Source organism: Rana temporaria, chromosome 5 (genome assembly GCF_905171775.1).
Source record: "Rana temporaria chromosome 5, aRanTem1.1, whole genome shotgun sequence".
NCBI lineage: Eukaryota > Metazoa > Chordata > Amphibia > Anura > Ranidae > Rana > Rana temporaria.
The window spans coordinates 145,995,377-146,018,134 of record NC_053493.1 but is presented as its reverse complement, the minus strand read 5'-3'; the positions used below and the strand labels follow the sequence as shown (position 1 = coordinate 146,018,134).

General features: G+C 43.3%; 1 protein-coding gene across 1 annotated transcript in view; it reads right to left on the bottom strand.

Moving 5' to 3' along the window:
- The window catches only part of AOAH (acyloxyacyl hydrolase), a 198,038-nt gene that overhangs the window by 101,733 nt on the left and 73,547 nt on the right, over positions 1-22,758 (bottom strand). Inside the window, exons 5-6 of the mRNA XM_040353220.1 lie at positions 17,651-17,716; positions 11,390-11,472 (exon numbers count right to left, since the gene is read on the bottom strand). Of these exons, the coding sequence (XP_040209154.1) occupies positions 11,390-11,472; positions 17,651-17,716 (149 nt within the window). The remainder of the gene's footprint in view (positions 1-11,389; positions 11,473-17,650; positions 17,717-22,758) is intronic.

Sequence of the window (22,758 nt, the reverse complement as noted above, 5' to 3'; positions counted from 1 at the left end):
CTAGGAAATTGGAAAAAATCATCACTATTATAAAAACATTAGAATAATTTACTGTAGTACAGTGTCTCACAAAAGTGAGTACACCCCTCACATTTTTGTAAATATTTTATTCTATCTTTACTAGGGCTGTTACTGATTACAATTTTTGTGTTTGATTAATCTTTTTTTTCTTAATCGATTAATTTTGATTAATTATAACGCACATACAGATCCAACTACTTTTAGCTGATCTCCTTGCAGGCTGATCCCCAGTGCAGCTACCAACCACTGGAAAAATGGATAGCAGGATACAAAAAACACACAAAGGCAGCGCTCGATGGGAATAGCATTAAAACTTTTATAGTCTTCAAGTAGGTAACCAAATAAATATTGCACTGGAGATAAAATCGATGTGGCTACTTAAACTGTAAAAATGGTGCGAGTAATACCAAACGGTAGCAAAAGCAATCATAAAAACATGTAGCTAAGTATGATACTGGTATAAAAATGTGTACAGCGATACCACTGCTGAATCCAGATGAGGAGGGGCTAACATCAGTCCGTCGGCATGTAGATGTCCCGTGAAGGAAACTATCATAACTCCCAGTGGATGGCTGTAGAATCCCAGGTTGATAGAGGGAAGTGATAGAGGGAAGTGTAACAGCCCTTTTGTGTGGCAGATTGTAAGGTCCCACCGGCATGCAGATATCCGGTGTCCGTGACGTCACCGGATCTCCGACGGAACTCCCTGAAGACCCAGAAGCTGGCGGTTAACGATTAATCGAGGAATTAATAGTTAATTTCCACAGCCCTAATCCTTTCATGTGACGACACTGAAGAAATGACACTTTGTTGCAATGTAAATTAGTGAGTGTACAGCTTGTATAACAGTGTAAATTTGCTGTCCCTTCAAAAAACAAAACAAAAAAAAAACGCTGGCAACTGTGAAAGTGTGAATATTATGTGTGGTGACCATTATTTTGCAGCACTGCCTTAACCCTCTTGTGAATGGAGTTCACCAGAGCTTCACAGGTTGCCACTGGAGTCCTCTTCCACTCCTCCATGACAACATCACAGAGCTGGTGGATGTTAGACACCTTGCACTCCTTCACCTTCCGTTTGAGAATGCCTCACAGATGCTCAATAGGGTTTAGGTCTGGACACATGCTTGGTCAGTCCATCACCTTTACCCTCAGCCTCTTTAGCAAAGCAGTGGTCATCTTGGAGGTGTGTTTGGGGTCGTTATCATGTTGGAATACTGCCCTGCAGCCCAGTATGCGGCCCATGCCTTGCTTCAGTATGTCACAGTACATGTTGGCATTCATGGTTCCCTGAATGAACTGCATCCTTCTGGGATGAACGCCATGCAGACCAATTTGATACAGTGAGAACTGACAGGCTGACCCCCCCACCCCTTTAACCTCTGCAGCAATGCTGGCAGCACTCATACATCTATTTCCCAAAGAGAACCTCTACATAGGATGCTGAGCATGTGCATCTGTGCTGCAGCTTAGTTTCAGGGTCTTGGCAATCTTCTTATAGCCTAGACCAGTGGTCTCCAAACTGCGGCCCGAGGGCTGGATGCGGCCCTCTGCTTGCCTTTATTCGTCCCTTGGAGCACTATCCCTCCCAATGATACGAGACACTATTCTGCCATCTGACACCGACAATGCAGCACCATTTCTCTCACTGACACCACTAATGGGACACTATTCCTCCCTATGATACCAGCAATGGGGCAATATTCCTCCCCCTAATACCAGATGTTTACTCCCACTGATGCCAGGAAAATTTTCACTCCCGCTGACTAAAATCCGTCCCTCCAAGAGGCTGAAGGACAATAAACCGGCCCTTTGTTTAGAATGTTTGGAGACCCCTGGCCTAGACCAAGGGTGTCAAACTTAATTTCATTGTGGGCCACATCAGCATTATGATTGCCCTTAAAAGGGTTGGTTGTATCTGTAAGATTAGATATCCAGCGCATCCCCTCCCATTAAATTAGATGTCAAGAGCCACCCTACCATCAGAAGTTGAGTCTCCCACTCTCCCTTACATCACAGTGCACCCCCTTTCTTTATGCTGCTTCTGGGAGGAAGTTGGATGCCTTGCTTGAAAGCAGAAAGTAAGGGTCTAGAGGAGGACCAGAGGAGGGCTGGAGGAGCTCTTCGGCAGCTGCAGAAGAGGTGCGAGGGCCGGATTCGGCCCACGGGACTTGTGTTTGACACCTGTGGCCTAGGCCATCTTTATGTAGAGCAACAATAATTGTTTTCAGATCCTCAGAGAGTTCTTTGCCATGAGGTGCCATGTTGAACTTCCAGTGACCAGTATGAGAGAGTGAGAGCGATAACACCAAATTTAACACACTTGCTCCCCATTCACACCTGAGAACTTGTAACACTAACAAGTCTGTAACACTAACTGGGGAGGGAAAATGGCTAATTGGGCCCAATTTTGACATTTTCACTTAGGGGTGTACTCACTTTTGTTGCCAGCGGTTTAGACATTAATGGCTGTGTTTTGAGTTATTTTGAGGGGACAGCAAATTTACACTGTTATACAAGCTGTACACTCACTACTTTACATTGTAATTTCTTCAGTGTTGTCACATGAAAAGACATAATAAAATATTTACAAAAATGTGAGCGGTGTACTCACTTTTGTGAGATACTGTATATAGTGTTTTTCTAAGGATTCCATAACTATTACAGTCTTGCGAAACAGCAGCAGAATCCCTGGGTATATATAGAACTGCTGGATAAATCTTCCTGAAGCCTGTAGGTTTGTCAATAAATGCAAATTGTAATGCCGCGTACACACAACCATTTTTCAAGTCATGGAAAAAAACAACGTTTTTCTCGACGCGATTCTTGTCAAGCCTGCCTTGCATACACACGATCGTGAAAAAAAATGCTTGAGCAAAGCGCGGTGACGTACAACACGTACGACGGCACTATAAAGGGAAAGTTCCATTTGAATGGCGCCACCCTTTGGGCTGATTATGCAAATTTCCCTTCTCATAACTTGCTTCTGAGCATGTGTGTTTTTTTCCCCGTCGTTAAAGCCTACACACGACTGTTTTTCACGACGAGAAAAACGGCGACGTTAAAAACAACGGGAAAAAATAGAGCAGATTCTAAATTTTTAATGCCCATTTTTCTCGTCGAGAAAAATTCTCTGGAGCCTACACACGATCGTTTTTAGTGACCAATTAAAAAAATTAAATTTTTCTCGTCATGAGAAACGATCGTGTGTACGCGGCATAAGGCATTTTGGCTACTGGCTATAACCTTTGTGCTGGAAATGCTTTATACACAGCATGGTCCAAGCTAGTGTAGCATCCTTCTAGATAGGTGCTAGTTAGATTTAGTGCTGGCTCTCTGTGTTCATTGGAGCTTTATTTTTGTGTGCTAGGTACATTTAGCTTGTCTCACTGTAACCAGTGTGGCTTAAATTGCTGTGTTAGGTATAGTTATTTGTGCTCACTGTAATCAGTGCAACTGCATGTAATTCGATACTGTAGGTCTGCTCATTGTTTCAGCTGCTGCTAGTTTTGACAGTTTTCTTTGCTTTCCAGAGAACTGGAGAACTCTCCGGAACATAGGTGTGAAGCAATACCAATAGCAGCATGAATATTTATACAGCCCTGGCCAATCCCAATGGGGATGGCCTGATATATACTCTGTGACACAGAGCTTCTGGGGCTTTTCTTTCAGAAGAAAGACACAGCCTGGAGGGCTTGCTGCCCTCCAGGGCAGCACTGCCATGTGTTTTTCTGTTCGTAATAAAGGTGTTGCATAGATATTGAAAAGAGGCAACCAACTTTCCCAGGACATTTGTGAGTTAAGACTGCTGAAAGATCTTAAAGACTTTTGGGCTGCTGCCACCCCTCTGGTGTTAGGGAGTTAGAGAACTTCGGCTGGTGTCCAGAAGAGCTCAGTCTATTGAGTTCTGTGAAGGAACTCTGCTCTTGGTGCTCTAAATATTGCCTCTTGGGGGATCAGGAAAGACTTTCTCCCCCCCCCCCCCGCTGGAGCAAATTGAATCATGCTTTGCTGTTTTTTTTTGCCTGCCTCTGGATCAGGGGTCTCAAAACTTTCTAAACAAAAAGCCAGTTTACTGTCCTTCAGACTTTAGGGGGTCCGGGCTGTGGGCATTGGGAGAAGGAAAGGTCCTGACGTTGGTGGGAATAAACAACGCCCCATCTTTGGTGTCAGTGGGAGGAATAGTGCCCCATTGTTGGTGTCATTGGGAGGAATTTTGCCCCATCTTTGGTGTCGGGGGGGAATTATGCCCCATTGTTGGTATCAGTGGATGAAAATAGTGCCCCAAGGGCCAGATAAAAGCAAGCAAAGGGCCGCATCTGACCCTCATGCCGCAGTTTGGAGACCAATGCTCTGGATCAACTGTGGGTATAGGATTAGAAAACATTTTTTTTTGTTTTTATTCCCTCTTTTTATTGGTTGAACTACATGGACTTGTGTCTTTTTTCAACCAGACTATGTAACTATTTAAAGAAAGAGGCCTGCTATTGGCTGCTTCTACTCCAAGTTCACAGTTTGCTATTGCAAGGACTTCTGTTACAGCTTTTCAAAAAGGAGTTTATTGTCCTCAGCCTGTACATAGGTCTCTTTTTGGAGCATTCCACTCAACTCAATCCTATACCAGTTACTCCAAAAATAAAAACAACAAAAATAACAACCCGTGACTGATTTTTGAGGCAAAGAAAGACTGTGAATGTGTGCCTGGCTGCAGGTGAAAGAACCTGGGCAATTTCCAGCGGCTCGGGAGTATCGCAAACAAACTAAACAAAAGAAATGTTTGCCAAAATGTTTTCCCCTGAGCAATGAACAGTAACCACACGCCAAATGAGTGGTAAGGAAATAAAAGTAGATACAGAGGAAAATCAGACAAAGGGGGATGGGGTGCTGGCAGAGGGAAAACACTAATGAACTAAAAAATAAAAATAAAAATGTTCTAGAACTCACTATCGTATAAGAGCTGTGATTCAGGTTTCAAAGTAAAGAACAACGATCCACTAGTTGCTGACTCACAGATCAGGGTGTAATCCAGGGAATTTGAGCACACAAGGAACAAAAAGAAGGTTGGGAAACCCCGCATAAAAGTAAATACTGTAATACAAGCATATTTGGCAAGATCTGCATAGGACAATATTGTTGTTTTACAAGATTACAAGTGAACATGTCAGATTACGTTCATTGATAGGCTTGTGCACAGAAATATGTGACAATAAGGCCTCATGCACACTGGACGTTAAAATAAAAACGCCAGTAGCTTTGCTGTGAGTTTTTCAACTTTTTTCAGCGTTTTTCAAAGTTTTTTCAATAGCGTTTAGCGTTTTTATTGTTTTTTATCGTTTTTCAGCGTTAGCGTTTTTTTTGTTGAACAATTTTTTAATTTTTTTTCAATTGATCAAAAACGTTAAAAAACGCTGGTGAGTGACGCTTTTGAGCGTTAATCAGCGTTTATCAACGTTTATCAGCGTTAAAGCGTTTTCACAGCTGAAAAACTTCTCTTAGAACCCACTAGTTTTTTTTTTTTTTACTGCTCAAAAATGCCACTGCCCAAAACTGCTGATAAGAGCCTATGTGTGCATGGACACATAGGATAACATGATGGAGAGTTTATTGACTGTAGAAAAAAACGTTTACTGCCAAAAACAGCTGCTGTAAAAACGTCCAAAAACGTCCAGTGTGCATGAGGCCTAAGGATTCTGCCACAAAGGTGTTTCATCTCATTGGGATGAGCTGTAGAGAGTTTAAGATGAGCAAGACCAGCCATTTTTAAATAAATAGCTCCCCAATTTATGGGTTTTAGAACCATTTTACAATTGTATGAAGCTTGAAGAAGAGTGTAGGCAGCTTGTCTATAGTAAGGGTTTTTGTTTTAGCAAGTTAAGGAGCCAGGCCAGGTTGGGAGGGGGTTAACTGAGTTCGGACCCCTTTCCTGTGCTTTTTGGGCCCTGCCTTCCTTCATTGTGCATATTTAAAGAGGTGGAAGGCCAGGCTATGGGCCGCCGGAGCTACTGCCACACATGCATGGGATACTAAGGGGCTGGTGTGCCATGTAGTCCCATGGGACCCCGGAATATCAGAGCCTTTGCCAAGTTGTTGAAGGACACCAATCATGAACTTACACCTTTTAAGATATGGCTGGGCAGTCTTACCTAGTTAGTTAGCGGTAAAAAGGCATTCCAGTTGTCTGTACCTGACCACAAGAAGAGTTTCAGTAAAAGCTTTTAAAAATGCTCTAAGTAAGGTCTAAAGTTACTCAAGAGGTGCATGGTAGCATATGGCATATCAGAAGAACAGGGACTGTAAAGCACATGAAGCAAGATCACTACAAATGGGTAACTCAGCAGGAGAATTGGAGTTGGTGAGCAGTTGCCATAGGTGACCAAGAACTGGTGGTAAGTGTATAGCAGCCAGTCAATAAGAGTGGTACCTGGCATAGGGGGTCAGTGATCTGGCTCCCTCCCTAGGGATCGGTTCCCCAAAAGCAACCTGGACTAAACCTACGATATTGAGCCCTCATATAGCTGGCTGCATGGCACGGGAGAGTGAAAGAGTTAAGTGAGAGCATGCATGAGGTCTGGGCTAGGCGCATGGCGGGACCCCATTCTTTCACTGGGAGTAAGGTGGTAGAGGTACGTGGGACTAGTGGAGAGGGCGCAGGCTCAGCAGTGTCCCTCCTAAATGCAACATATATCACACAAGAGTGTGTAGTAACAAGGGACAGCACGTTTAACAGACAAACTCTGTACATTTCAATATTAAACACAGTGTATGGCCCATCTCTAAGTCGGGGTACCGCCATAATGCTCGACTTTTACATGAACGTGACCCCACCTATTCACAGGCATTGATGAGTATGTGCACAAGAAAGAATCCCCAAATCTTGCATCAATAAAGGGAAATCCACTTTCATTAAAAAATAAATAAATGTAAAATAATATATATTTTTACAATATGTTGTATATATGTCATACATTATTGCCATACAAGCCATTTTGCAATTGAATGTAATTAAAATTGCCTATCCATTTCAATATGAAACTGTTGAAATTTTCTAAAACTGTCAAAAAATTCTATGAAAATGGGGACCTGGAGGCATTCTGTACATAGCTGGCACACAGGACACCCCCAGAAATGTCATCTCATGCTTATGATATTGGCTTACTGATTTTATCTGACTAGGGATAAGCCGAGCACCCCCAGTTCGGTTTACACCAGAACATGTGAACAGACCAAAAATGTGTGCAATTTGTGTGAACATGCAAACACCGTTAAAGTCTATGGGATACGAACATGAAAAATCAAAAGTGCTAATTTTAAAGGCGTATATGCAAGTTATTGCCATCAAAAGTACATGGGGACCCAGGTACTGCCCCAGGGGACATGTATTAATGCAAAAAAAAGGATTTAAAATGGCTGTTTTTTTAGGAGCAGTGATTTTAATAATGCTTAAAGTGAAACAATAACAATTTAACATTAATTTAAATATCGTGCCTGGGGGTCCCCGTAGTCTGCCTGTAAAGTAACGCATCTTTCCCATGTTTATAACAGTACTGCAGCCAAATTACATTTTTAAAGGAAAAATGTAATTTAAAATTGCTAGCTGCTATAATGTTTTGCCGGATCTGGGCAATATACATAAAAAATCAAAAAAAACTATGGGGATCCCCCCCACATCCCTACACATTCACCAAAACAAGTGTTAAAAAAGTAAAAACGACAGGAGACAGTTTTTGACAATTCCTTTAAAAAAAAAGTGTCCCGCAATGTAAATCCATCATCAATCACGACGTCTGACGGTCCAGAGAAAAAAAACAAAAATTAAAAAACTCTGCCTCCCGCTGAATGTCGTCTTTTCGCTTTGACAGCTGTTATATAGGCAAGGGCGACGTAAATGGATGACCAGGCCCATCTGATGTCACATGACGTCAAAAGGGGCCGGGGTCACCTGGTTACGTCACCGGGTGGCCCCGCCCTTGGCTACATGACATCTGTCAACGCAAAAAGACAGCAGTCAGCTGGACACCTCCCATCGAGGCAGAGCTTTTTTTTGTTATTCGGGTTCGTCTGCGCCGTGATTGAAGAAGGATAGACATCACAGGACACTTTTTTTGTAATGAAAGAATTGTCAAAAACTGTCTCCTGTCATTTTTACTTTTTTGACACTTTATTTGGTGAATGGGTAGGGGCACAATATACCCCATACCCATTCACATGGGGGGGGGGCGGGATTTGGGGGGCCCTTGTAAAAAGGGGCTTCCAGATTCTGATAACCCCCTGCCCGAAGACCCCCACAGCCACTGGGCAAGGGTTTTGGGATGAGGCCCTTGTCCCCATCAACATAGGGACAAGGTGCTTTGGGGGGGACCCCAAAGCACCCTCCCCATGTTAGGGGCATGTGGCCTGGTACAGTTCAGGAGGGGGGCACTCTCTCATCCCACTCTTTTTCATGCGGCCTGCCAGGTTGCATGCTCGGATAAGGGTCTGGTATGGATTTTGGGGGGACCCCCATGTCATTTTCTTTAAAAATTTTGGTGCGGGTTCCCCTTAAAATCCAAAAGGGCCTGGTATGGATTTTGTCGGGGGAAACCCCATGTAATTTTTATTTTTATTTTGGCGCAGGGTTCCCCTTAACCACTTCAATACATTGTGTTATATAAACTACACTGACTGAATATAGAGTCTACAATGAATATATAGGCTACACTGAATGCAGAGTATTTATATACCGTATTTATCGGCGTATACCGCGCACTATTTTGCCCTGAAAATCAGGGCAAAATCGTGGGTGCGCGATATACGCCGATACCCGCTTTCCCGCCACGAGTTTGAATACTGCGCTCGCATATACCGAGCGCAGTACACTCGTGAATGTTCGGGCAGTCTCGGCGCCTCTCGCACTGACGTCATGTACGTACAGGACGTCAGCGCGACAGTTGCCGAGCCTGCCCGAAGCTTCACGAGTGTACTGCGCTCGGTATATGCGAGCGCAGTATTCAAACTCGTGGCGGGAAGGACGTGAGGAGGCCGCGAGGGCGCCGCAGAAGGACGCCGGACCCGCCGAAGAGGACACCGGACCCGCCGCAGAAGGACACCGGACCCGCCGAAGAGGACACCCGAAGCCGCAGAAGGACGCCGGACCCGACGAGGCCGCCAATGGACGCCGCGCAAGACACCAAAACTGTAAGTACAAAAAAAAAAAAAAACTTTTTTTCCACAGGAATTCGGGCCACTTTGGGGGTGCGCGGTATACACGGGAGCGCGTTATACCGCGATAAATACGGTATATATATATATATATATATATATATATATATATATATATATATATATATATATATATATATACTGTACTAGACTGTATATTTATATATCAAATACACTGCCACTAACTAACCTACCTGCCTAATCTAGCTCAATCTATCTCCATCCACACGCTATAAACGGATGCTATGTAAGTAGCCTTATATAGTATGGGGTGTGGACTTGGTCCCCCTGAGCCATGATTGGCCAAAGGCACTCTGCCTTTGGCCATTTATGACTCTCTCAGCAGAGTGCGCTGTGATTAGCCAAGGCATGCGGGTCAGGTACATGCTTTGGCCAATCATCATACAGCAATGCACTGCGATCTTGCAGTGCATTAAGGGTCATTCCGTGTCGCTCAAATTTCCCGCGAATGCCCCATAGGTTCCATTCGTTTTAGAACAAACGAACACCCGATGTTCGAGTTGAGCTTATGTTTCTAATTTCTGTACTACTTTTTGCGATTTCGGCAGAAACCTGCACAAATGTCTCTATAATCGCAGGCCGAAATCGGGACTGCCAGCGGGAGTGAAATCCTGCGAGTTCCGCTGAACTCGCACGGCTTCACTCCCGCAGCCCAGTGTGAACCTAGCCTTAAGGACATAGAGTAGTAGAACAAACAACTTTTTCTCCAGAACAGAAAAGGGTAGGACTCTACTACAACAAAAAAAACCCTTGCATGGTACATTGATCACCCATAGGGAATATTTTTTCTCAACAGAGGTGGAGTTACACTTTAAGTTAGGGTATCACCTAAACTTTAAACTTTCTGCATTAATCAGTACCATGCCCTACTACTTTAATTCCAGCCAAGAAGGATATTTCTGTTTTTTGAAGTTTTGTGGTGTGAGGTTTAATTAAATTATGGTTGTTGAGATTGTCTAGGACCTCATCTGAGCCATAGCTGCTTAGCTGTTAGCATTGTCATCCTACTTGATTCTGGAAATATTATGCAGAATGAAGTAGCTGCCTCTGGGGCCCCATACACACGATAGAATTTATCCGCAGATACGGTTCAGCGGACCGTATCCGCGGATAAATCCTCTCTAAGATTTCAGAGGATTTCAATGCGATGGCGTGTACACACCATCGCATTGAAATCCGCGCTGAAATCCTCTGCCGATGACGTGTCGCGCCGTCGCCGCTATTATGACGCGGCGACGGGCGCGACACTGTCATATAAGGAATTCCACGCATGCGTCTATTCATTACGGCGCGTGCGGGGAATCCCTTTGGACGGATGGATCCGGTAAGTCTGTACAGACGAGCGGATCCATCCGTTGGAATGGATTCCAGCAGATAGATATTCTGTGCATGTCGACAAATATTTATCTGCTGGAAATCCATTCCAGGGGAGATTTATCTGCGGATAGATATCCGACGGAGTGTACACACCATAGGATCTATCCGCAGAAACCCATTTGATGGGATTTATCTGCGGATAGATTCTATGGTGTGTATGGGGCCTAAGTCTACACATTCAATGCAAGAATGATCATTAGTCAGCCTGAACATGCCTTCTAGAACATCGACAAGCTCTTGGGTATGCCTGTGCAGAACAATTTATCGAGTACAACCATATTCTAAAACAAAAGCACCTAAATTTAACATTCACTTTTAAGTAATTCTTGTTTCCCGAAAGGTATTAAAGACAAATGAGATTACTTTGAACTCCTGACCAATACATTTTCTTTTAATGTTCAAAATTAGGCAAACAAGAATAAAACTTGTATAAACTGACAAAAACACACGTTCCTTTGCGTCTAGAAAGTAATTGCCTTATCCCAGATTGTGTTTCCATTACCCCTACGCTATTAAGACATGCAGAGAAGAAACAATTAAGTAATAAGAAAATGTAAAGTACGTATTATACTTATCTTCAGGGTATTATTGGTAAATCTGAGTGCACAAGCATCAGAAGCTGCAGAGTATATTTCACACGTGTTAAGCAATTACAATTGTACCCAAGCTCATTGTGACTGTTAATAGCTAATGTTCTTTGCAGTGGACTAGAAGTAATATGTACTGCCTTAGACCTGCTATCATGCTTTTGATCTGTCAACACAGATACTTACAAGTCTATTGCCTCACAGATCTTTTTAAACACGGGAAGCGAGCAAATCTTCAACAGAATGCCGGAAACAATTTCCATGTGTTTCTACAAAAATTCAAGACAGCTTATTGTTAAGTATTTCATTTATAGGCAACAAAAAACATTGTTTCTAAGTAGGATTTAAATATAATTGAATTAAGAGTTAAGCCTCGTACAGACGATTGGATTTCCTTGTGTACGCACGATCGGATAATTCGACATCACACATTTGTTGTCGGAAAATGTGAAAACATGCTATCCCACATTTGTTGTCGGAAAATCCGATAACAATTGTCCGATGAAGCATACAAACAGTCAGAAAGTCCGATCGTGTGTACAGGCCTTTACTGTTGAAAAATTAAATCCAACTTGGAAGCTGTATGGTCAAAGCAAGGCAAAACATGTTACAGGTCCTCGCTGATCACATTGTTCTTGTGATACAGAATATAATTGTACATATAGTATTACCAGCAAATGGCACATGTGTTTTATTCTACAGAAATTTTGTAAAGCCTAACAACCATTTATTTATTTTTTAGGATAGAGTGGAGAACAGTTCAAACTTCTATCAGGTTTTATTTTATATGTAACCCTATTGGGAATATTGCATCCTGTTCTTGTGACACCATCACTGACAATAAAAACACTCAGAAGCTCCCACATTTCTTTACGCTACTGAAAAATATGTGTTTATGTTTTTGTTTATGCCTGACTGGAGAAATTTCTCATCACTTCCCATCACTTCCCATCACTTCCAGTTCTGAAAAAGAAATTAGGGTAAATGTTGCCAATAAGAACACAGACGGTAATACAAAACTATTACTAATAAAGCCACCAAATAGCTGACCAGACTTAGCTTCCTGTGCCTTTTAGTGCAATTTTAGTAGAAAGGATCCTCAAGGGTGAAACATCGGGGTGTCTTTGTTGTTGCAGGTATAGGCCCCCCCAGCTCGGACCATGATGAGCATCAATGTAGATCAGCAGTAAGGCCTTTCAAGATTACAGCTTTTTCGGCTGGTGAATCTCCTAGGCCACATATGTAGGGCTGTATACCCAGTACATGTTAAGCCCCTAACAGGCTTTTGGGCCTAGCAGCATATACACTCCAGCACCAAATACTCAGGCCTTAACCTGAGGCAAGAGAACAAGCGCTTGGTGCTACCAAATATTTATACCCTCCCCCATCATTCTCCAGTGGTCTGAACCTCCTACAGGGAAAGCTGGGGCAAATATGAATATTCATAACTCAACCTGGAAGAGAAAACTTATACTGCAGCCAATGTTGCAGTAACACCTACTGGCAAGTGGCAACAGTGAGAGATCACAACCCCACTGAGCTTAGGGAGAAACCAAGTGCACAACTATACAAATCAAAACCAAGCTGATTACCACCCAGCCCAACAATTGTGTTATTACTCAGCTACACTTATATGTGCATTTAACACATGGCTACCTCTTCAGAAAATGTATTGGTATAAGGAAATACAAGCAAAAATATTGCACCACAGGTCCCGCTGTCTAGGGTGCAAGGGTGGGTTGGGGGTTCTGTGGAGGGGGTATGAACGGTGCAATATTTTTACTTGTATGTATTATACTTGTACATTTTCTAAAGAGGTAACCATGTGGTTGTGTTTTTCCATTTTTCTTTTCTCCACTAGCTGTTATCTTAGATCTCTTTCAGACGAGCATTCCCATCAGGTCCACCTGTCAGATTTTTAGGCGAACCTGATTGGTAGTTTTAGTTCTCCCTATGGACAGGTGGGTATAAACAGACTTGTTAGTTTACACCCACCTACCTACAGGTCTGATCAGGTCCTCTTTCGTTTAGGTGGAGCAGATTGGAGGTAGCTGGGTGTAAATAGACAGCGGAGTCCTTTACTCCTGACCGCCCATAGAGCAAAGCGGGCTCTGTGTCCACTCTGCAGAAACTGAGTGGACAGCAGGGAGGGACTGGCCATTGGGACTACAGGGAGTTTCCCGGTGGGCCGATGGCTCAGTGGGCCGGCTTCATTGACAGCGGACTGCCGCCCCCCTCCTCTCCTCTGTCTCTCCCTCCCCGCAGTGCTCATCTGGGGGGGAACAAAGAAGCAGGGGGAGGACCAGAGGAGCAGGGGGGACGACAGAGGAGCATGGGGGGGGGACAGACAGCTGACTCAACAGCTATGGCCTGGGAGTTTCTCACTCCTGCTTAATCTTGTCCCATAAGGGGGGCACCGAACTGATTCTTTGCCCCGGGTGAAATAATGTCTAGCTTCCCCACTGGTACTGCCTATAAGAGTACCAGTACCAGCCGTTCTACTCTAATAAAGTAGAACGGATAGTGGCTAGTGAAGGGGGAGAGGGGGCTTGGGTGGCCGGGGGGGGGTCCGGGAGTTGTCCGGCCGCCATGGGAGAGACCTGTCAAAGTGGGCCAGTCTGGATGAAGTCCAGGGCCAAATTTCTGTCCCAGTCCAACCCTGGTGGACAGAGATGTGTCATCCGCCTACTCTGCTCCAATCAGCAGAGGATCAGTTCACAGATCCCCTGCTGATTGCAACACAATCTGCCCCGCGTGTAAGTGACCTAAGCCTAGGTTCACACTGATGTGGGTTTGAAATTGTGCGAATTCCGCTGAACTCAAACGATTTCAAACCCACATGTCAGTCTGACTATGGAGCGATTTCAGAGACAGCTGTGCGGGTTCATGCACAGATGTCTATTGAAATTGCCCCCGAAGTCGCCAAAAGTAGTGCAGACTACTTTTGGGAATCGGTGAGCCGTCGCAATAGCCGGAAATTTGACATGTCAAATCGTAGGTCAAAACGGCCCAATGTCACATGGGCTAAAGGTTATATTGGGAGTTGAGGAAAGGGCAGTGCAGCTTGACCAGCACAGAGAGTAATTAGACACACCCAGAAGAGGAGAGGGCTGTGATGTGCAAAAAGGGAAGGGACTGCGCTTGGGAACTGACTCTTCTGAAGCAATCAGATAGTTTAGAAGCACATTGCAAGTCAAAAAAATTCATTAATTGAAAAACACTAGGTTGGTGACTGGCCAACATCTCTTTAAAACTCTGAATAGCAGCAGATCACCTTGCCAAACAGGACGCAGTAATCTACATGAAGGACCATTCCAGGAACATGCCCCTATGGCTATTCAAGTATATAGATCGATCTAAATTTGGGTGTTCGGCTTTACTTTAGTCTCTTATTGAACATGGGTATCTGTTATAAGCTGAACTTCAAATGGTCAAAACACTGGCTAAACCATGACCGCTGTGTTTCTGAGAAATATTTTGTGATATTTTTAACCAAATTACAGAATATTTTTTGAGAGAAAATGCCACAACTCTAAAATATGCAGTTGTGCTCATTTACTTAAAATAGATCTGTTGCCATTGTGCACTATAATGAATATGCAGCTCAAAAATAAATATGCAGAGAACAGAAATTGGTTAATGTTTAGCTAAATAAAGTTTTATATATGTCCTTCATTGTCAGTTTTCAGAGCAACCGTTTGGCAGCAATGTTATAAGACATAGGCTAGTTGCTGTGCAGAATCTATTGCAGCAACTTCCTGAAAAATAAGGAAGAGTAACGTTCCATAGGATATTTTGCATACCGGAATGTGAACTAATAACCATGCACAACAAGTAGGCTTTTACACAATGCTGGCTGTGATGTTAATGCTTAATTTTGCAGAGCTAAATGGCATGTGTACTCTTATTTGCAATAGATATGGTGTAGTGTACCAGGAAATCTATCTGCATTATTTTCCCATTACCTACTTTGTCCTCCAGAACAATATTACATAACATAAAAATAATAATACAAGCTGTCATCAGCTATTCAAATTCAGCATCCTGTTTGCTGAGGATATGCATTATGTTTTTTTTTTTCATATTTCAGATGTATAAAAAAATTCTACAAGGATTCTGGTGAAAGTCTCTTGTCCCCTCATATCTCATACAATGATTTTAATGGTCCTCTCCAGAATGGACAATTGATATGATTAGAAAAGTAGTACTTTCTATTTTAGAGCAACCATTCTCAGCCAGGGTTTCTCCCAAGGTTGCAAAAGGTGTCACTCCTGTGCTCCCATTTTCACATTTCCAATGTGGCCTGCTGGCAGCATGGGGGAACCTCATGTTGTCAGTTTAAATCGGTATTTAAGTTTAGTGTTAGCTTGATGAAACAACTGTTATGTGTGAGTAAGCATCCCTCTTGGCCAGAGGCCAAACTACTTTACCCAGCTCCACGCCAGAAGAATAATGTCTTTTCACCTACCAGTGACACCTATTCCACCACTGACTACAAAGTCATTTTGAGGGAATTATCATTGAACACTGATTTTCCTTGACCAGTTCTTCTATACACATTACACGTTAGGCTGGGTTCACACTGATGCAAATTGGATGCGGTTTTCCACACATCCAGTTCGCATGACAGGAGACTGTGATCGACTCTCAATTGAGCCAGTTCACATAGCTCCTTGGCGGCCGCAGAGCGGATTGCACATGGGTCCTGTTCCTCTTTGGCTACATTTTAGGTCTGAATTCAGACAAAAATGCAGGCCTGATACGTCCCTGAAATGGAGAACAGGAACGCACTGTACCCCTGCTGTGAGCCGCAATCTGAAGACAGTGTGAACCCACCCTTACTCATCAGCCAGAGGGCATGGAGGGAAGCTACTGTATACTCTGCAAGGCCTTGCACATCTGTGGTCCAAGCCAAGTCCATAGGAGGGTTCTGCATAACTGTCAACTTCTCATTCACCATTATATAATTCATGCGATTCTTAACTGCCTCAAAACTGAGTACAGGAGTTTTCCATGCCCTCGCTATTCCTCTTCATCTCAACATTACAGTTATTCAAAAGTCACATGGGCAATGCAACAGATTACTTTTTAAATATTAGGTTGTTGTGGTCTCATAACTTTAGCTTATAATAGATCCCAGTTGATGGTATAATGGCTCACCTACAGTCCCGTTACAGGGTCTTGCCAAAGAGTAACCCCACCAGGAGTAAATCTCCTTCTCACTCCCATGACCATCCAATACCAACATCCTTGCCCATACCTTTTCCTGCCTTAATAGCCCTATTACAGGAAGCACGACAGGCCAAACGGCAGACACGCCACAGTGCATTAACTTCACTGAAGTCACTGAAGTGTAATTCCTAAATAAAATATACAAATTTATTTTAGGCACCTGTCTGCAGGCACCTGTACTGCTACGATACGGGAGGAAGTGCACACTGCACATGAGCAATGCTGGGAACATACCCAACGTATGGGGTGTCTCAGGTCACGTGAAGGATGGTGCAGATTTTTCTCATTAGTAGTTTTTCAGCCAGGTTGAGGGTAAGCTGTGATGGACCTACAGGTATTACATCATATTCCCATCGCACACTTTCCCGGATGAGCTCTTGGATTTGGGTGCTGTAGCAACAACCAGCTGGATACTGGTACAAGTTACAGTAAAGATATTTGCTGGCACACCATGGAACGATGTAAATAGTGTCCAAGCGGATGATTTATTGCATGATCACAACATAAAGAAAGTGTAAAGTTTCGGAGCCACGCAGGGCCCCTTCGTCAGGCATGTGAGCATGACGAAGGGGCCCGCGTGGCTCTGAAATGTTGCACTTTCTTTGTGTTGTGATCATGCAATAAATCATGCAAAAAATCATCCGCTTGGACCTACAGGTATGGCACTTAAGTTAAACTTCAAATTTTAAAGCTACACATTGTTTATAAAAGCACTGGGACCCCTTGTATAGTGCATTTTAATACACAGGTGAACCTAACCTTTAACGTCCAATGTCACAATGTCTTTATAGGAGGAATCATTAATAAATATGGGAATTGAACACATTTTGTATTTTAAATTGATCATTCATTGGTTTTGAAAACTGTTTGATTCAGGGTTAAGTTACTAAAGGCAAATAGACTGTTCACTTTGCAAGGGAATTATCCCCAGAGCATAGTGAATATGATGAAACTCTGCTGATTTCAATAATCTAATCGTGTGCAAGTGCAAGTGCAGTTTTTTTTAATATTCCCTGCACATAAGTGACTATTCTTTGCAAAGTGAAATTTTACCACCTTCACTTAGCTCTGGGGAAAATTCCCCTGCAAGTCCAACTTTCCTTGGAAAATAACAGCCTTTTTTCTTTTGGCAAATCAATCTCAGTAACGCATATTTATTCATCCATCCATCCAAAATAATTTGAAGCAAATCTTTTCTTTTGCATTTACACTTACCTTTAATGCATAGTCAGGTTTCTTTAACAGTATTTCAGCTTGCTTGACTGATTTCTTTAATCCCATCTTAAAAGAAGAAAAATTAATATGTTCAGTTTTTCAACTTCCTTATGTACAGTATAAAGAACTATGTATAGCCATTTGTCACTATCCAGAATACTGCTCATAGCCAGTGTTGTTCATCTTCCTTTAAAAAAGTAACTAGTTACAATTACAAGTTACTTGTCCAAAAAAGTAATTGAGTTAGTGACTCAGTTACTTTATTGGCAAAGTAACTAGTTACTCGGCAAAGTAACTGAGAATTATATCCCCTCAAAAATACTACTTTGCCTAATTGTAAAGCTTAAAAGACTCAAATTATCTGTCTATAAATATATAACAGGCTTATAGACAGATAATTGGAGTCCTTTAAGCTTTACAATTACAAGCAATATCAGCAGCAGTCACAGTGTCAGCTCAGCCAGTAGCACAAAGTTCATACTAACTGCAGTCTGTTTTTTCCCCAGCAGGGTGCAGCAGAGTACTCCGGAGCTCTCTCTCCACTCAGCTAGCTCCAGGTCTGGCTCTGACTGTAGCTGTGGCCTCGCTGAAGTCTCGTGAGATTTCCGACGGGACTCCACTCAGCTCTGTTTGCTGCCAACCCCCGTGCTCCGCAACCAGCGACACCCCCCGACTTCCCGGCTTCTCACACCGTTCACCGCACACCGCCGTACTACCATCCGGGCTCCCTAAAGGCCATCCGCGGCACCCGCGATCCACAGCAAGGTAGAAGCCGATTCCCAGAGGAGGGGGGCGCTACGTGTGGGCAAGGTGCTGCAAGGTCTCCAGCGGAGGGGCTGGTTCACTCACTCCATCATTCCCACACCGCACACACCGCTCCTACATCCGGCCACGCCCCCCCGCTCAATGTAACTCGGTAACGCCGCCAATGTAATGGCAACGGTGTTGCCGATGGGGTAAAAGTAATCAGGTAGATTACTAGTTACCCCTTGGAGGCCAATCGTTACGTAGCGGCGTTTATTTAAACGCCGTTACTTACAACACTGCTCATAGCATATATCAATACAAGAAAATGTTGGGGTGGATATGGTCACTGTCCGGTATAAATTATTTTTAACAATTTCCTAAATTTTTTAGAGGAGGTAACTACTATGACGATCTTGTAGAAGAGCAGGGATGCTAAACCATTATAACAGCCCTCCCATAAGCTCATTATTTTGAACATAAAACTGGGGACTGGTATAACATCAATTGAACAATATGGCTGCCTAAATGATAGCTACAGTAGTCTTCTTGCTTCTAGTCAATGCCTTTATGCTCAGGAGTCCTGCACTGTCCCTGCACTGGTACTTAAAACTATGTAGGTGGGGTTGGAACAGACCTGTCAGATCTATTATAGCTGTCTAGAGTTGGATGGTGACAGGAAGGCAATGTATTATGCATACTTGCTGAGTAAGACATCTAAACGTTAGAGGTGAATCTTCTAATCTCCATGGGGGGAGCATGCAAATTGTGTATAGAAATAAAACTTTTGTAATGCGAGTTACTGGATCTAGTGTTCCTGTTATGTTCTTCATTTGCAGATCGTTTCCACACACATCTTTTCTTTTATTTATTGAGGTATACTTCCATAAAATTACTGTATCATTTTCTGTCTCGGAAAAACTTCAGACAGTTTCCAGGTAACAGTGGCTGGATCATGTGGCAATATTGTGCATCTATGGGTGTAGTTACATGGACATCACCCAACTGTGCTTCCTCCCATTCCCCCCCCCCATCCCTCTATTAACTTGGCCTGATGCCATTTCCATCTTATACAGGTGCAGACAAATGGCCATATTGCACTTGCACCATCCTATGTATTTGGGATCCATTTTTTATCTTAAAGCGGAGCTCCACCCTAAAGTGGAACTCCCGCTGATCGGAACCCTCCCCCCCTGCGGGGTCACATTTGACACCTTCCAGGGGGAAGGGGGGGTGCAGATACCTGTCTAAAGACAGGTATCTGCACCCACTTCCGGCCACACAGTCTGCGGGTAGACTGCGGGCAGGACGTCACCTCCCGTCCCCTCCGTTGTGTTCTGGGAACACTCGGCTCCCAGAACACAGCGGGAGCCAGTCAGCAGGGCGCATTGCGACTCATGCATGCGCCGTAGGGAATCGGGCAGTGAAGCTGGAGCGCTTCACTTCCTGGTTCCCTCACTGAGGATGATGGGGGGGCAGCAGAGTGATGAGCAATCACTCGTCCTCTGCTGCGGACGGCGCTGGACTCCAGGACAGGCAAGTGTGCCGATATTAAAAGTAGTTGTAGCTGCTGGCTTTTAATATTTTTTTTTTTAGCGGACATCCGCTTTAAGGTTGTTCTTCATGTCATAGCCTGTTCCCACTGAATAATAATTATCTGAGTCCACAGAGTTCACTTAATCTGAAAGACCATATGAGTTACTACATTTCTGAAGCCTTGTTCTGTATGGGCTTGGTTCTAACATGAACAAAGCTGACTGAAGACACTGAGAGCAATATGAATTGAATTATTAGGCACCCTTATGATGGAAGAAATAAAAGCAATTGTTATATGATGGATAAGTAGGCAGCCATTTCAATCATTTTTCAGAGGCATTGCCTCTGCATGATGTCGAATTTGCATTGGGGTGCTGTCAATTCATCACAGGGAATGTTTGTCCTTCCTACGTGGTTCTGTGCAATTGGAGAGCTAGGTAGGAAAGAGGCAATCACTTTGCCACCACATGTGCATTTGTTTATAATTTCTAATGTAAAATTGGACTAAAGGAATCCAAGTCATGTAGATGTACTAAAGCGTTGTGATTAGTAACAATGCAGGAGACTCAACAGCAGGTTGTCAAATGTCTGTTACTAAGTTCCTTTTTATAAAAATGGAAACCCTAAGCAGCAATTTATTTCAAATAAAGTCTGCTAAATTACTCGAAAATTGACTCATACCCACCTGATGTACCTACATGTTTCATTCCAAGCTGGCAGGATAATGAGAGAGCTTTAGACATCTTCATTTATTAGAACGGTGAAATGTGTATTTCCACCTGGCATACTGTGGTGTCAGAGTAAGTGGGCATATTGCCCATTTATGCCATTTGTGTCAGTGATTAATCAAATGTTTGAAAGGGAAGACTCAAGTGATGTGCCTTGGTTGCTTTGTCAGTTTAGCTGCCTTGCCATATACCTTTCCATGAAAAACGTATAAAAAAAACGCATAAATTAATTTTCACAATATATTTCTGACAGAGGACCGACTGCAGTGTTAAAAGTGTTTGAAATGATTTTTGAAGGTTATTTTGCATTTTCCTTTTAAAAGGCTGTGATGACTGAACTGTTTATCAGGGAAAGTGTACAACTGTATATACAGAAGTACTCATGTGACTCGCCATTGCTAATAAATGTACCTGACCTGTGTACAAGGTTTTTCCACTTTTTAGTAATTTTTATTGTGTTTATGAATAATAGAACATGGTACACACTGGTTCGTCAAAGTGAATAAATGAACATGATAAACTTAAAGCGGGGTTCCAACCACAATTAGCATTTTTTAAATGTATGTCCTTTCATCATGCGTTTTTATAATGAAAATCCGGTCACTTACTATTTTACAATCCGCCGCCGATCCGCAAAGATATTCAAAAAAGATAGTTTATAAAACTATATCTACACCGTTGTCATTTTGCTTGTGGGCATTGTGAAGCCTACAGGCACTTACTTCCTGGAAGTCTTGGATAGGGAGTGATAATTGGACAGCGCACTGCATCCTGGGAAATGATGACACACATTTCCCAGGAGCATTAGAGGGAGATGATGTCAGAATCCTAGGTGGTTTCAAAGGCAGATTTCGTGGGACCGCATAGCAACAGGCATTTCCAGATGAGTAGAAAAAAAAAATCTTTTTTTTTTCTTTTTTAGTCATAAGCTACAGTTTAAAGCAAAATAGTTTTTTTGATGGAACCTCCACTATAAATCCAGTTACTATGTGATGCACAAGCCTCATAAAGTATACAAAAAAAAAAATTCTTTACCTTCGGTGAGTGAGCTAAATCCTCCCTTATTTGTGCATCACATGCTCACCCAATACTTGCCTCTGTTTCAGAAACAGGCAGTTCTGTCAATCCAGAATGCAGCGGGCAGGACTAGGTATGGCTAGTTGGCTGATTGACAAAGCTTGTGCATCAGCCGTGACTATGCCGATAGCCACACACCCTGCAACATCTTCCTATCCCATTGTGGGGCATGCAGACACAGCCTACATGGGTGACTATGCTGTTTTATGTTCAGGAGCAGTGCAGCATTGTTGACACACCATTAAGGATGAGCTCCAGCGTGTTTGCATAGTACACGTGCAGAGCCCACCAGGAAGTCTTCCGACGCTGCGCTAATCACATCCAGGGAGACATTTCCCGATCTCTGCAGCCGAGCATCGGGACATTGTCTCCCTGGCTGTGATTATCGCAGCGCCATGCAGACTTCCTGGCGGGCTCTGCACGTGTGCTATGCGAACACACTGGAGCTCATCCTTACACACCATTAAAGGAAGTAGACTTCATTGGCAGAATCAACAAATATTTGTGGGACTCTGCAGGGGAACTAAGCAAAAACTGTATGTGCATACGCACTTATTATTAAGTGATGTAGCATATATTTTTAATAAGAGGCCATACTGTAGTTCTACTTTAAATATAAATCACCTATCTGTTTGGGATCTTTCTATGTAGTAACTGTCCCACTCACCTCCTCCTTGATCCAGTGGCGAGTCTCTTCTATAGCACATGGTCACTGGCACTTCCTTCCAGGTTCCACCAGCACCATGGCCAATTAGCAAAGCCACTGCCTTAAAGGACTAGGTGATGGGTTGCTCAGTGCTTTAGCAATACATTGCTGCACCTAAGCCAGGCCTCTGTGTCTCCATTAACCCCTGTGCTCCTGTATCCTACAGTGACCCCTTCTGTAGTATATCCTTCAAGACCTCCATGGCCAATAAGCAAAGCCACTGCCTTAAAGGCCTAGGTGATGGGTTGCTCAGCGCTTTAGCAATACATTGCTGCACCTAAGCCAGGCCTCTGTGTCTCCATTAACCCCTGTGCTCC